This window comes from Lepus europaeus, chromosome 7 (genome assembly GCF_033115175.1).
Source record: "Lepus europaeus isolate LE1 chromosome 7, mLepTim1.pri, whole genome shotgun sequence".
NCBI classification, from domain to species: domain Eukaryota; kingdom Metazoa; phylum Chordata; class Mammalia; order Lagomorpha; family Leporidae; genus Lepus; species Lepus europaeus.
The window spans coordinates 45,188,818-45,202,343 of NC_084833.1; the positions used below are offsets into that span (position 1 = coordinate 45,188,818).

A 13,526-nucleotide genomic window follows, 5' to 3' on the forward strand; every position below is an offset into this window, starting at 1 on the left:
ATACTTCACTTTACACAAATCCTGTTTATCCTTAAATTTCTGTCCACTAATACTAGCTTTCATTGGTCAATCTTTTCTGAAAGCAATTATTGTTACGCTTCTCTAATGGTGGTTTTCCATTTTTCTCTTTCCTTCTGTATTTATTAATGGGAATTTTACTCTAAAGTCAAACTCTAGCTACTCCTCATTTATTTGGTTTATTATTTATGTCAGTATGGACTCAGGAATGAGCTAAAATCCAATTTCATGATCATTTTCTGTGTTGCTCAAATCATTCTAGCTCTGGCACAAGGGGTTCCTTCAGGAGGCTTCTTGTGTTCCTGATAATCACTCCCTTTTTTCTAGCACTTCCTCCCGGAGAAGTCTTGGTTCGTCTTATTGGACAATAGTGTTGGAAACAAAGAACTGGGCACTGAGTGTGCTCTTTGATCATGGGATTTTTCTAGGCCTCCTCAGTAGAAAGCCAGGAAATATACCAACACATGCACATATATCTGTTTCTGTATCTATATATCTGTATTTACATAAAGACCATGAATTCACACTGATACTGCTGCTTCCAATCTATCATCACAGGATTCATTTCATTCTCACTACCTCAAGATCTCTTCCTCTGGTAAGGAGCAACATGGCTCTTATTACCCACAGTATACTGACTTGTTCAATTCTAGTATACACAAAAAGTAGTGTCAGAATTGCTAATCCACACCCTGTGAGAAATGCCTTCCTTTACATTAGTGCTTTTTAACTCATCCCATTACTGAGTCAAAATTCCAGCACATTAGTGGTTCATCCCCTTAACTTTGTAAACACATACATTCAATGCCCCTCAAGGCCTAAAACCTTGGAGAGTACCACAAGTCCTATGGAGCTTATGTTTGTTCCTATATATACATTCCTATGCTGAAATTTAATTTTAAATTAGGCACAGTAAGAGATAACTAATAATAAAATAGAACAATTATATATCATAATAAAATAAAATATATGAATTACTTATTTCTAGAATTTCCCATTTAATATTTTCAGATTATAATTTTTACTACAGGTAACCCAAACTGTAGAAAGGGAAACTCGAGGGGGGGAGGGCTACTGAAGTTCTCTCTTTCCCAACCACTTCAATATGTTATGTTATTCATCTGTAATACAGTCAACTTCATTAGTGTTTTGATTCCATTTTATACCACTTGCCATCTCCTCCAGTCCCATCCTGTTTTTTTCCAATTTTTTTTTTTTTAATTTACATGAGAGAGGGGTGTTGGCTCACCCCTCCAAATGCCTGCTATGTCTGGGGCCAGGACAGGTGGAAGTTGGGAGCCAGGAACTTAATCTCACATGTGGGTGGCCAGGACCCAACTACATGAGCCATCAACTGCTGCCTCCAGTGGCTGCATCAGCAGGAGGCTGGACTTAGAAGCCAGTGCCAGGATTCAAACCGAGGCACTTCAACATATGACTCTCAATCTTCTCCATCAGCACCATAACTGCTAGGCCAAATACTGTGTCTTGATTTGCGGACTATATGAAAGCTACGAGAAACATTACAGTAATCCTAAAAGTTGGAACCAAACAAAAATATACTCAGTGCTACTCTCTCATTGTTCTGTTATCAAATTCCCAATATATACTTTTCCCATCCCTTCCCATATTAGCCCTCCCCTTAAATAACTAATCTTTTTTAGCTTCCCTATTTCTTTTGCACAAATGGCCAACGTGCATTTTCTTGAATTTTTTTTCTTTTTTACAAGAAAAGCACATTTTAAGTGTTATTTTGGGTTTTAACTTTTTTGCATTTAACATTATGTTCTGGCTGTCACTCTTATCAGTTCACAGAGCTATTTGTTTTTTAGCAGGGGTATACTCTGGTATGCTACGGATGCAACAGTTTATATGACTCTCCTATACACGGGAATTTGGTCAATTCCAATATTCTGAAATTACAATACTGCAATGAGTAATTTCTGTGTATAGGTACTTTCAGAATGTATCTTTAAGAAAGATTCTTAAGAGTCAGACTGCTGTGTTAAAGTACAAGTGCAGGGGCCGGCACTGTGGCGTAGCAGGTAAAGCCATCACCTATAGTACTGGCATCTCATGTGGGCACCGGTTCAAGTCCCAGCTACTTCACTTCCAATCCAGCTCTCTGCTATGGCCTGGGAAAGCAGAAGATGGCTCAGGTCTTTGGGCCCCTGCATCTGCATGGGAGACCCGGAAAAAACTCGACTCCTGGCTTCGGATTGGCAGCCATTTGAGGAGCAAACCAGAGGATGGAAGACATCTCTTTTTTCCCCCCTTCTCCCTCCCTCCCTCTCTCTCTGCCTCTGTCTCTCTGTAACTCTTTCAAATAGATGAATAAATCTTTTAAAAAATATAAGTGCATGCATAATTTTGCTAAGCGCTATCAAATTTGCACTCCACAAGCACAAGTCCACTGCCTCACCAACAGAACAATTTGTTATCCAAAAGCACTTCTGCCAGTCTGCTAAAGAGAAATGGTATCTCAGAGTTATTTTAATTTGCATGTCAGAGAGTCTGAACCTTTTTTCACATTTCAGAACTACTTTCATACTTTTGGTAAACAGTCTAATCATATTTTTTGCCCACTGATCTATCAAATATTTGTCCCTTGAATTTTAAGTACTCTTTAAACTCACAAAGGATATTAACACATTACAGGATTTTTTTACTGATACAGATTTCCCAAGTTTTTTCTTAGTGTCTCTTTTCTGTTCTAATATCCCACCTAGGATATAGTACATCTAGTTGTCTTATCTCCTTAAATCCCAGTTGACTGTGGCAGTTCCTCAGATTCCTGGCTTTGATGACCTAGATCAAGGGTATTTACTATCTGTAGGACTTATCACTGATGATGCAAATGTTGATTATCTGGAAAAAACAGTGTTGCCAGGTTTCTCCATGATAAAGTTACCTTTTCTCACTCAGACTGAACTTTTACTGCCTATTTTCTTAGTCTTCTCCTTCACTAAATTAGTCATTTTTATATTCTCAAAGCCAAATATTTAGCAGATACTTGGAAAGTGTTCATAGCAAGAAAATGAGGTGAAATGGTCAGTCATCAAGCCTGGAGCCAGGAGACTGAATACCAGCTCTTCAATCGTTCCACCATCCACCAGGAGTAGATTATAGGAGAATATGGCAATGCACACACACACACACACAAAAAGTAAATTCATGGTCTACTTCCTATCCCAGGTCTCTTTAATTGCCTTAGATCTTAGTCACAACTTTTTCATATAAATTTCTGTAAAATTTATTTAGTTACCGGTAACAATAAATTCTCCTTTATTAAGTATTTACCCTGTGGCAAGGATGTGCTAATATGCATTATCTTTGTAACAATCTTTACAAGGTTAGTGTCATTATCACCTTCCTATGAATTAAAATTCGGGCTCAAAGAAATTAAGTTGATTGAGCTTTGGAGAGTTAACAGTCCAATACTGATCTGTATCCATACTGACCAGCACAAAGTCCCCAATTAATCTGTAACTGACCTAAGAAATCTCTTCCTCTTCTGACCTGCATTACCTTTTCTTCTTCTCATGAAACACATGATTTTACAAAGCACCCAAGTACAAGACTGCAGCTCCCTGTGGACAGGATAATGACATTCATTTGCTCAAGTTCCTAATCGATTTAACATACTACTCTCATCCTGTGAGTGATCAGTAGCTGATTTTGAATTTAAGAAGTCATCAACACCTATTGGGCACTTTGTCATTTACCAAAAAGATCACAATAAACACTCTGAGAAGTGAAACTGAAGTTGTGAAGTAGAGGAATAATCAATCTGATAATCACTAAACTTCAGACCTAGAAAATTCAGAAATCTGGCCTTAATTCCTCGTTTTACAAATGAAAAGACTGAAAACAGAAAGCTTAAGAGCTTTGTCCAAGATCAATAGTACCTCGGTATCATTTTAAGGTTTTGTTTTGTTTTTTTTTTTGACAGGCAGAGTGGACAGTGAGAAAGACAGAGAGAAAGGTCTTCCTTGTGCCATTGGTTCACCCTCCAATGGCCACTGTGGCCAGTGCGCTGCGGCCGGCACACCGCGCTGATCCGATGGCAGGAGCCAGGTGCTTCTCCTGGTCTCCCATGGGGTGCAGGGCCCAAGCACTTGGGCCATCCTCCACTGCACTCCCTGGCCACAGCAGAGAGCTGGCCTGGAAGAAGGGCAACAGGGACAGAATCCGGCGCCCCGACCGGGACTAGAACCCAGTGTGTTGGCACTGCAGGAGCCGGCCTTAAGGTTCTTAATACCACATCTTACCACCATACAACTCAATAACAGTGCTGCTCAAGTAAATGAGTAGTGGGGCCGGCCGTAAGGTTCTTAATACCACATCTTACCACCATACAACTCAATAACAGTGCTGCTCAAGAAAATGAGTAGTGGGGCCGGCGCTGCAGCTCAATAGGCTAATCCTCCACCTGCGGCGCCAGCACACCAGGTTCTAGTCCTGGTCGGGGCGCCGGATTCTGTCCCGGTTGCCCTTCTTCCAGGCCAGCTCTCTGCTGTGGCCTGGGAGTGCAGTGGAGGATGGCCCAAGTGCTTGGGTCCTGCACCCCATGGGAGACCAGGAGAAGCACCTGGCTCCTGCCTTCGGATCAGCATGGTGCGCTAGCTGCAGCACACCCACCGTGGCGGCCATTGGAGGGTAAACCAACAGCAAAGGAAGACCTTTCTCTCTGTCTCTCTCTCACTGTCCACTCTGCCTGTCAAAAAGTTAAAAAAAAAAAAAAAAAAAAGAGTAGTAATGAGACAGAGAGGCCAATGGAGCAGCTTAGCCACCTGGCAATAGTTCTTGTTATCTCAAGGTGTAAAGGATATGGGTTTGGTTCCTCATGCTCTGAAGATAAACAGACACCCTCCCCCCACCCCATACAGGCTAGGTTCATACCAGTTTAGGAGCAAAGGCTGACCCAGATGCACCCACCGTTCCCACCGCTCATTATACACTCACTGGATACATTAGCATACCAAACAACACAGCTACCAGCCACCAGGACATGAAACACTGGACCATATAAGGAGCAAAAAGGGGCAGGAGCTAGACTTCAGGGAAATTCCCCATCTACTTCCCAGGAAAACCATGACTACTCTTCCTCTTTATTAGAATGCACCTTCCCTTTCATTAAACACCCACATAAGGTTAAACACAGTTCAGAGATGGGGCCACTCACCTCCATACTCTAATTGTGCAGTGTGCCCTTTCCGTTTCTCACTTGCTGCTTGCTACCTGCTATTCTCCAAATCCCTTCCTGGCAGGAATTCAAGAATCTGTGTACTGGACGGTCCTTGCTCTCTGATGCCAGTTATAATCAAACATCTGCTGAAATACACATTGTCAACCTATTCTCTGTAGGTGGGAGCCTGTTTAGAACAGCCTTGGTGGGGCCAGCAAGTGGCATAGTGGGTAAAAGTGCTGCCTGCACTGCCAGCATCCCATATGGGCGCTGGTTCAAGTCCCGGCTGCTCCACTTCCAATCCAGCTCTCTCCTATGGCCTGGGAAAGTAGTAGAAGATGGCCCAAGTCCTTGAGCCCCTGCATCCATGTGGGAGACCTGGAGGAAGCTCCTGGCTCCGGATGGGCACAGCTCTGGCCATTGCAGCCAACTGTGGATTGAACCACTGGATGGAAGACCTTTCTCTCTCTCTGGCTCTCCTTTTCTCTGTAACTCTTTCAAATAAATGAATAAATCTTTAAAAAAAAAAAAAATAGCCTTGGTAACTGAGGAGCTCATAACCTCCATTCCACCTGACTAGAGTAAGAAATAGGAAATCAAATATAAATAAGAAAAGAGTATTTAATTTCACTCTTGCAGATCAGATCTATAAAGTATAAGGGATCAACAACATTTTTCCTGGACTCCTTGTTTAATAAGCGATAAACTGAAGCACAGAGTAAACAAAAGAAAGTTGTAGTCACAACATGACAGTGACCCTGCCTCAAGGGAAGATTAAGGGTAAACAAGGACAAGCCCATGAAAATCTGTCCTGCATCAAAATAAAATTCAATAAACTATGTATGTCCCAATAAAAGTATGGGCTGAATATATGACACAAGAGTAGCAAATATTATTAAACCTCAAGTTTTCCTAAAATCGGTGTTAAACAATAAAGAATTATTCTTTCAAGTCTTTTTATGTTTCAAACATCCTATACAAAATCTCAAACAAGTTTCTACTTTTAAGCTCCTCCCTGGTCTCTGTCAGTGTGACTGTCAAACTTTCAGTGACTTAATTTTCTGACTGAAACCAACTAACTGAAGAAGTCTTCAAAGAATTAAAGAGATGATAAAATAGCCCTCTCTTTTCTGTGGGACTTAAGTTCCAAGCTCCCAGTTGATTCCTGTAAAGTATGAGGGTTCTGAATCTTATATATACCATTTTCCTATATACATGTATCTATGATAAAATTTATTAGGTACAGTATAAATAAAAATCATAAAATAGAACAATTTTATCAATACACTGTGATAAAGTATGTGAACATGGTCTCCTTCCCTCTCTCTTAATAAACACAAGTGTTTAAGTACCAAGACAGGTACTAAGTGACTAACAGGCAGGCAGGGTACACAGAATGGATACAGGGACAAAGGAATGATTCACAACCTGCTGGGACAGAGCAGCATGGCTTGAGATTTTATCAAGTGACTCAGAATGGCTCAGTTTAAGAGTTTATAAACTGTTTACTTCTGGATTTTTCCATTTAATATTTTTGGACGACAGGCTGCAAGCAACTGAAGCCACAAAATGTGAAATCACAAATAAGAGGAGACTACTTGTATATCTTCCTGAACACTGTACCTCCACTTTGCTATAAGAGATAGCCCTCTGTTGGGGCCGGTGCTGTAGCATAGTGGGCTAAGCCTCCCCCTGCAGCACTGGAATCCCATATGGGTGTTGGCTCTAGTCCCAGCTGCTCCACTTCTGATCCAGCTCTCTGCTATGGCCTGCCAAAGCAGAAGACGGCCCAAGTCCTTGGGCCTCTGCACCCACATGGGAGATCCAGAAGCAGCTCCTGGCTCCTGGCTTCAGATCAGTCCAGCTCTGGCCATTGTGGCCATTTGGGGAATGAACCACCAGATGGAGGACCCTTCTCTCTGTATCTTTACCTCTCAGATAAATTTTTTTTAAAAAAGGAAAAAAAAAAAAGAAATTGCCCTCTGTCAATTAAAGCAGATACAGTAAGTTCATCTTACCAAATTGAAGTAAAAGGTCATCTTCCAATACTGGCTTCAAATAATCTTCTTTTTCCCAAGGCACTGGGTTGTATATGGAATTCATGTACTCAACTGTAGGGTTCTGGATGTAAAATTAGTTGCATGATTTTGAATTGCATGTAGTCATAAAATCTCCCTAGTGAAAACTAGGGAAATCAAATTAAGAAACAAATTCTATCTGCATTTTATAAAATCAGTGTTAAAGAGTCTATAGTCAATCCGCCATTTCATTAGCTTGACTGGATATCTGGTTACTTAATGTTCTCCAGGTAGAGTTTCATCTTCATTTAGATTTGGGGAAAGTGACAATGTAAATATTAATTTAAATAGTACAAAAAAAAAGCATTTGAAGAAAAAAAGAACAAAACAGCAACCTAAGTACTTGAAGTCACAGCATAAATTATTTCTGATTTTATGGAAATACTGCCTATCAATAATTCCCTTAACCTAAAACTGAATTACTTTTACACATAGCAGTGAATCATCTTTTAGACACAGTAAAAATGACATTTATGTAAGCATGTGTATAAACGTATACTTGGCACTTCATGCTGTGCTAGCTCCTATTGCCTATGATTCCCTCGAGGATGAATGAGAAATTTAAAACAGTTCCTTATATAGTTGCTCATCATCTTTCTTCAGTGCATTGACAGTCACTGTGGTATTTATTTTCAAATCAAAATTGTAAATTAAGCTGCCAACTTACCTTAAGTCTTATAAAATTTATTAGCTTAATGTATCCATAAAATTCAAGTCCTAAAAAGAAAAAAAACCTATTTTAACATAATGTAAGCATGAATTAACCTGTTCTATAAAAACTTCTGATTAGACAGTAAAATGTCTGACCTCTACTATAGTATTCTGCATTTTTTATTAAGAATTAGAAATAGTAATTTTGATATTTTAACTTAAATATTTTGAGAAGCAGCCATAGATGACAAAATTAAGTGCTTTTCTTGTATTTATAAAAATGGGAGATTAATTTTTAGAATTATACTCATTTGTCAGAACAACACAAAGCCAGAAAATTAAGTCCTAGATTTTACCAAGTATTTGGCAGTTAACATGAGAGCTTAAAGTTTCTCAATCTCTTTTTTATGGTGCTTACCAAATTATAATTTTGCTGGGACACAGAATATTCAAAGTTTATTAGCTTACATAAAGTTAGATAGTGCAAATTAAAAATAATGAGGCTTGTTATCTGGTTCTTGTATCTTTCCAGAAACAAAGCAGCATTTAACACAAATGAAAGCAATGACAAACTGCTTACTATTTGTCATGAAAAATATCGTTATGAAGTAGCTTTAAAAACATACTAAGGCCTTTATATTGGTAACTGAAAAACACAAAATTATAACTTAAGTATTATTCCATTCAGTTTAGAAATGCCATTCTAAAAATCGAAGAAAAATGGTTGTCATTGATGTCTTACAAAAGTCAATGCAGCTCAATTTATGATGTATAAACACATTATATCACATATTTATCTGAGACCTAAAAATCTATCTGGTGTTTGAATATTATTGAAGAACACTTCATTAATATTTTTTCTGGTTGTTAATCAGTACAAGGACCAGAAAGCAACTGTGTATTTAGCTCACTTTAGTGTAACAGTATAGTAATTCAGTTGAAGGCTTTAACCACCAAGTATGTTTAAATGCAGGTTTCAATGCAATTATCACCTATTTCACATACTACCTTAATTTCACCATTCCCTTTTTCAATACTCTCTACCACATTTCTTATAAAACTCAATTCTGTAGGCCCTGGAGTCTATGATGTGCCTGGACATGATGAAGTTACCTCTTTTCATGAGGATGTATCTCCTTTTCTCAAGTCCACCTCCACTGTTTCCTTACCTAATTCAAATAGGTCAAAACTTCAATCACACACCAAGGTGTTTATTTTTTTCCTCTTTTTAGTTGTGAAGCCATCATAAGCTCAAATACTGTGAATTGGGCACAGCAGAGAAAGCCACCACCTGCATAGCTGACTTCCCATTTGGGCACTCGTTCACATCCTGGCTGCTCCACTTTTGATACAGCTCCCTGCAAAGGGCCTGGGAAAAGCAGAGGAAAACGCCCCTGCGCCCATGTGGGAAACACAGATGAAGCTCCTGGCTCCTCACTGTTTTGGCCACATGGGGAATGAAACAGCAGATGAAGATCTGTCTCCTTCTCTCTCTTGCCTTTCAAATAAACAAATACATCTTAAGAAAAATATTGTGGGGGCCGGCGCTGTGGCATAGTAGGTAAAGCCACCACCTGCAGTGCCAGCACCCCATGTGGGCGCTGGTGCAAGTCCCGGCTGCTCCACTTCTGATCCAGCTCTCTGCTATGGCCTGGGAAAGCAGAAGATGGCTCAAGTCCTTGGGCCCCCTGCACTTGCATGGGAGACCCGGAAGAAACTCCTGGGTCCTGGCTTTGGATTGGCCCAGCTCCGACCATTGCAGCCATTTGGGGAGCGAACCAGAGGATCGAAGACTTCTCTCTCTGCCTCTGCCTCTCTGTAACTCTGCCTTTCAAATAAATAAATAAACCTTTAAAAAAAGGGGCCATCGTTGTGGCACAGCAGGTTAACGCCCTGGCCTGAGGTGCCGGCATCCCATATGGGCGCCGGTTTGAGACCTGGCTGCTCCACTTCCAATCCAGCTCTCTGCTATGGTCTGGTAAACCAGTGGAAGATGGCCCAAGTCCATGGGCCCCTGCACTGTGTGGGAGGCCCAGAGGAAGCTCCTGGCTTCGGCCTAGCTCAGCTCCAGCCATTGCAGCCAATTGGGGAGTGAACCATCGGGTGGAGGACCCCCCACCCCCGCCTCTCCTCTGTGTAACTCTGTTTTGCAAATAAATAATAAGCAAATCTTAAAAAGAAAAGATGGCCCCAGTCCTTGGGCCCCTGCACCCACGTGGGAGACCCAGAAGAAGCTCCTGGCTCCTGGCTTCAGATCAGTGCAGCTCCGGCTGTTGCGGCCAATTGGGGAGTGAACCAGCAGATGAACACTCTCTCTCTCTCTCTCTCTGCCTCTCCTCTGTGTAACTCTATTATTATTTCAAATAAATAAATAAATCTTTAAAAAAAACTATTAAGAAAAATACTGTGAATATTGCCTATAAGGGTGAGTTATTAACCTTCTCAAAATCACTTGTCAAAAAACTACATTTACAGAAGATATTACTGTATGTTTCATTATTTCAGACTTGTATACAAAGAGTCTGAGAAATTATCAAATTTGAACTCAAATTTCACAACTCAAATTGTCTCAATTCTAAAAACACTCACCATGTTTATGGACCATGCTGTCAATACTAAAGTGATGCTCAGACTTACAGTGTGAAAATGTCTCTTCAGCTGATGTGAACAACCTGGTAAAATCAAGAACACAGCTTCATGGAACAGGCCTTGGGGAAGTCTGAATATGGGTTTCATGTTAAATGTATACTTTTTCATCCAGCTAGTTTCTAATTTTATTTTCAAATCAGATGGAACAAACACTTGCAAACAAAAGAACAGAATCCAGCACTTCTAAAGGGAATTAGTACTACTGGGTCCCATTTTACACATAGGGCAAATTAAATGTGGAAGTTAATTTATTCACCGAAGAACAGCACCGATTTTATCAATGGGCTTTGAAGAGTTCCCTTTAAGAGACCTTGTTTCCCGCAAGGCCTGAAAACTCCCTTCTAGAGAATTCTTTGATCCTCAAGGGTCAACTTTGCTTTCAGAGGCTTTGACCTGGCACAGCTCAGACAGCTTTTAGAAATAAAGCCAGATATGCAACCTTACAGCTCGCACATTCCCAAAGTGCCCTATTTCAAAAGCAATCTTGGAGTGTTCCCAAAGAACCTGCAGTACACACTGTGAGGACCACGCCCTTATGACAGGACCAGAAAAACCGAATGACATAGAAGGCAGCTGGGGACCTCTTGCAGAGGCCTAGCACAGACACTGTAGTTAGACCTCAACAAATGTTTAGCGAGCTAGGCTACTTGCCCTATTCATGGAGCCTATCGCAAGACACAGCACGCCTGGTGCTCAATATCACTGCATGACAACTTGAGGCTATGCAGCCAACTGGCCCACCCAACGGGAACACGGACAGACCATCAATCAGCACCATGCCCAGAGGTAGGAGACACTAGAAAATGTGTATGGAAGTCACACTGGGCAATGTCAGCCATGCCTACTTGCCCACAGCAAACAAAGTCAGAACTTCTTGAGACTAAGAGGCAGAAGTTTAAGTGGAAAGAATGTGCGTTTGGGAAAGATATCACCACTTTGTGGCCTCGGGCAAGCTATTGATACTGCAGCCTCTTTTCCCTAAGTGAAAAAGCCAGCAATCCCTTCCTTTTCGACAGGTGGAGGGGGGTGGGCTGCTTAAGCTGAACAACAGGATGGAACGGGCTCAAACGGAAACGTTTCACCTGAGCTCTCTAATGGTCAAGGAATTACAGAATGCAAAGTCTTGAAGGGCCTTTAGCAATTATCCGCTTCAGCGTGGCTCCCACAGGTGTTAACCAAGCTACCAAGACTAGAATCACCTGAGGGTGTCCCAGAGTTCCAGACCCGACCCGATGTGGCAGGCCCGAGGTGCAGAATTGAGCATGTGTCTTTACTGACTCAAGGGACGAGGGTGCACGCCAAAGTGGGAACCACAGACACAGCGCAAAACGGTCTGATCCTACACAGGGGCCGCCGAGGCCCACGGAAGCAGGCAGCGTAAAACCCGCTGCGCCCCGCGGGCTCTCCCTTCTCAGCAAGCCCTCAGCCCAAGTCACCGGCTCAAGAACTCAAGGGCGGGCCACTGTGGTTCCACTCCAGGCCCCGGGCACCCTGGGGCCGGGGCCGGGTGCTGAGTCGGACGCACCTGTCACAGAACAGGCAGGGGGTCTGCTGCTTGTCGTGGGGGAGCTCGGCCTCGTCCTCATCCTCCCAGGCGGCCTCGTCACCGCTGTCCGACAGTTCTGGCAGGTCCTCGGCCTCCTCCACAGCGCCCCGGCCGCCTAACACACGCACGACAGTCAGCGCCGCCGGACACCTGTGCGCCCCGCAGCCCGACGGGCAGGGGCTCGCGGGATGCACAGGGCACTCCCCGGTGGGCCCCACGGCCGCGTTCGCCCGCCGTCCCCACCCAGCACCACCTCCACCCCGACTCCACCCCCGACAAGGCCCCACGGCCCCGGCCCGCGTGTCAGAAGGCGCCGGGGCGAGCGGAAGGTCTTTCTCCCGCTCCACGGCGGCACACCCTGGGGCTGGGCCGGGGACTGCGGCGGGGGCTGGCATGGCCGGTGCTGAGGGGCCGGGGTACCCACCGACAGCGCACGACGCTAACGAGCACATGGCTGAGACACCCGGGAGCCCCGCGTGCCTGGAGGCGGGGACCGGCTGGGCCACGCGCGCCCAGCCGCCGCCGCCAAGCTCGCTGGGGATCCGGGAGCGAGAGCGCGAGCGCGCGGCAGGGCTTGGGCTTGGACAACTCCGTGGACGTCCCGGATCGAGAGCGCGCACGTTGGCTACCGAGCGCTTCCGGCCTCGAGGCCGCGGTGGTTATCACGTGGGGCTGAGTGGGCGGGGCGAGGGGCTGGGGTATCACGTGGGGCCGAGTGGGCGGGGCTGTGGCGTCACGTGGGGCCGAGTGCCCGGGGCGGTGGGCTGGGCTCCGCCTCCTGCTGCCTCAGGGTGGTCGCCGTGCGCGCTGACACAGCGCCGTCGTGAGCTGTGGGCGTCGCAGTCTTGTGGGAGACGTAGGTCTCTTCCTTGAGCAGCGGCAGGCCTGAGAGGGGTCTCGGCCGGCCGCCCTGAGCCCTGAGCCGGTGAGAGGCCAGTGCAGTTTTACGGTCGGAATGGCGTCCCCTGAGCGTCTGTTTCCTAGGATGAGCGCTTTGTGGAGGTGCGACCACCCCTCAGCGCCCTCTGGTGGCGGAGGAAGCCCGGTGCAGACACAGGTTTCCCAGGCTTGCCCTGAGTAACCCAAGTGAGGAGAGGACTGAACACTGCAAATAAGTGGTCCTCCTTTGGTCTAACTGGAGTGTCTTTCCGGAGACCACCATTTCTAAAAATAGGTTCCACTGTTATTCCAGGAGCACGTACGGTTTGTTAGCTTGATTGTTTCCACGATGAGGTAAAAGGCCATGTGTCACATATCACGCGGCCTGGCCCATAAGGAAAGCGATGCTTTTGTGTTATGGCTGACTGCTCTGAATGCATTCTCTCCCTTAACTGTGAACTCCTGGAGGCCACGTTGAACCATCAAAATGACTTTTTCGTGCAAAAACGTTTTTCAT

General features: G+C 44.2%; 1 protein-coding gene across 1 annotated transcript in view; it reads right to left on the reverse strand.

Moving 5' to 3' along the window:
• Window positions 1-12,658, reverse strand: part of PRMT3 (protein arginine methyltransferase 3) — a 151,698-nt gene extending 139,040 nt beyond the window's left edge. The window contains exons 1-5 of the mRNA XM_062198071.1: window positions 12,555-12,658; window positions 12,110-12,245; window positions 10,525-10,607; window positions 7,952-8,001; window positions 7,225-7,327 (exon numbers count right to left, since the gene is read on the reverse strand). Of these exons, the coding sequence (XP_062054055.1) occupies window positions 7,225-7,327; window positions 7,952-8,001; window positions 10,525-10,607; window positions 12,110-12,245; window positions 12,555-12,582 (400 nt within the window). The 5' untranslated portion in view covers window positions 12,583-12,658. The remainder of the gene's footprint in view (window positions 1-7,224; window positions 7,328-7,951; window positions 8,002-10,524; window positions 10,608-12,109; window positions 12,246-12,554) is intronic.
• Between the last annotated feature and the right edge of the window lie 868 nt (window positions 12,659-13,526).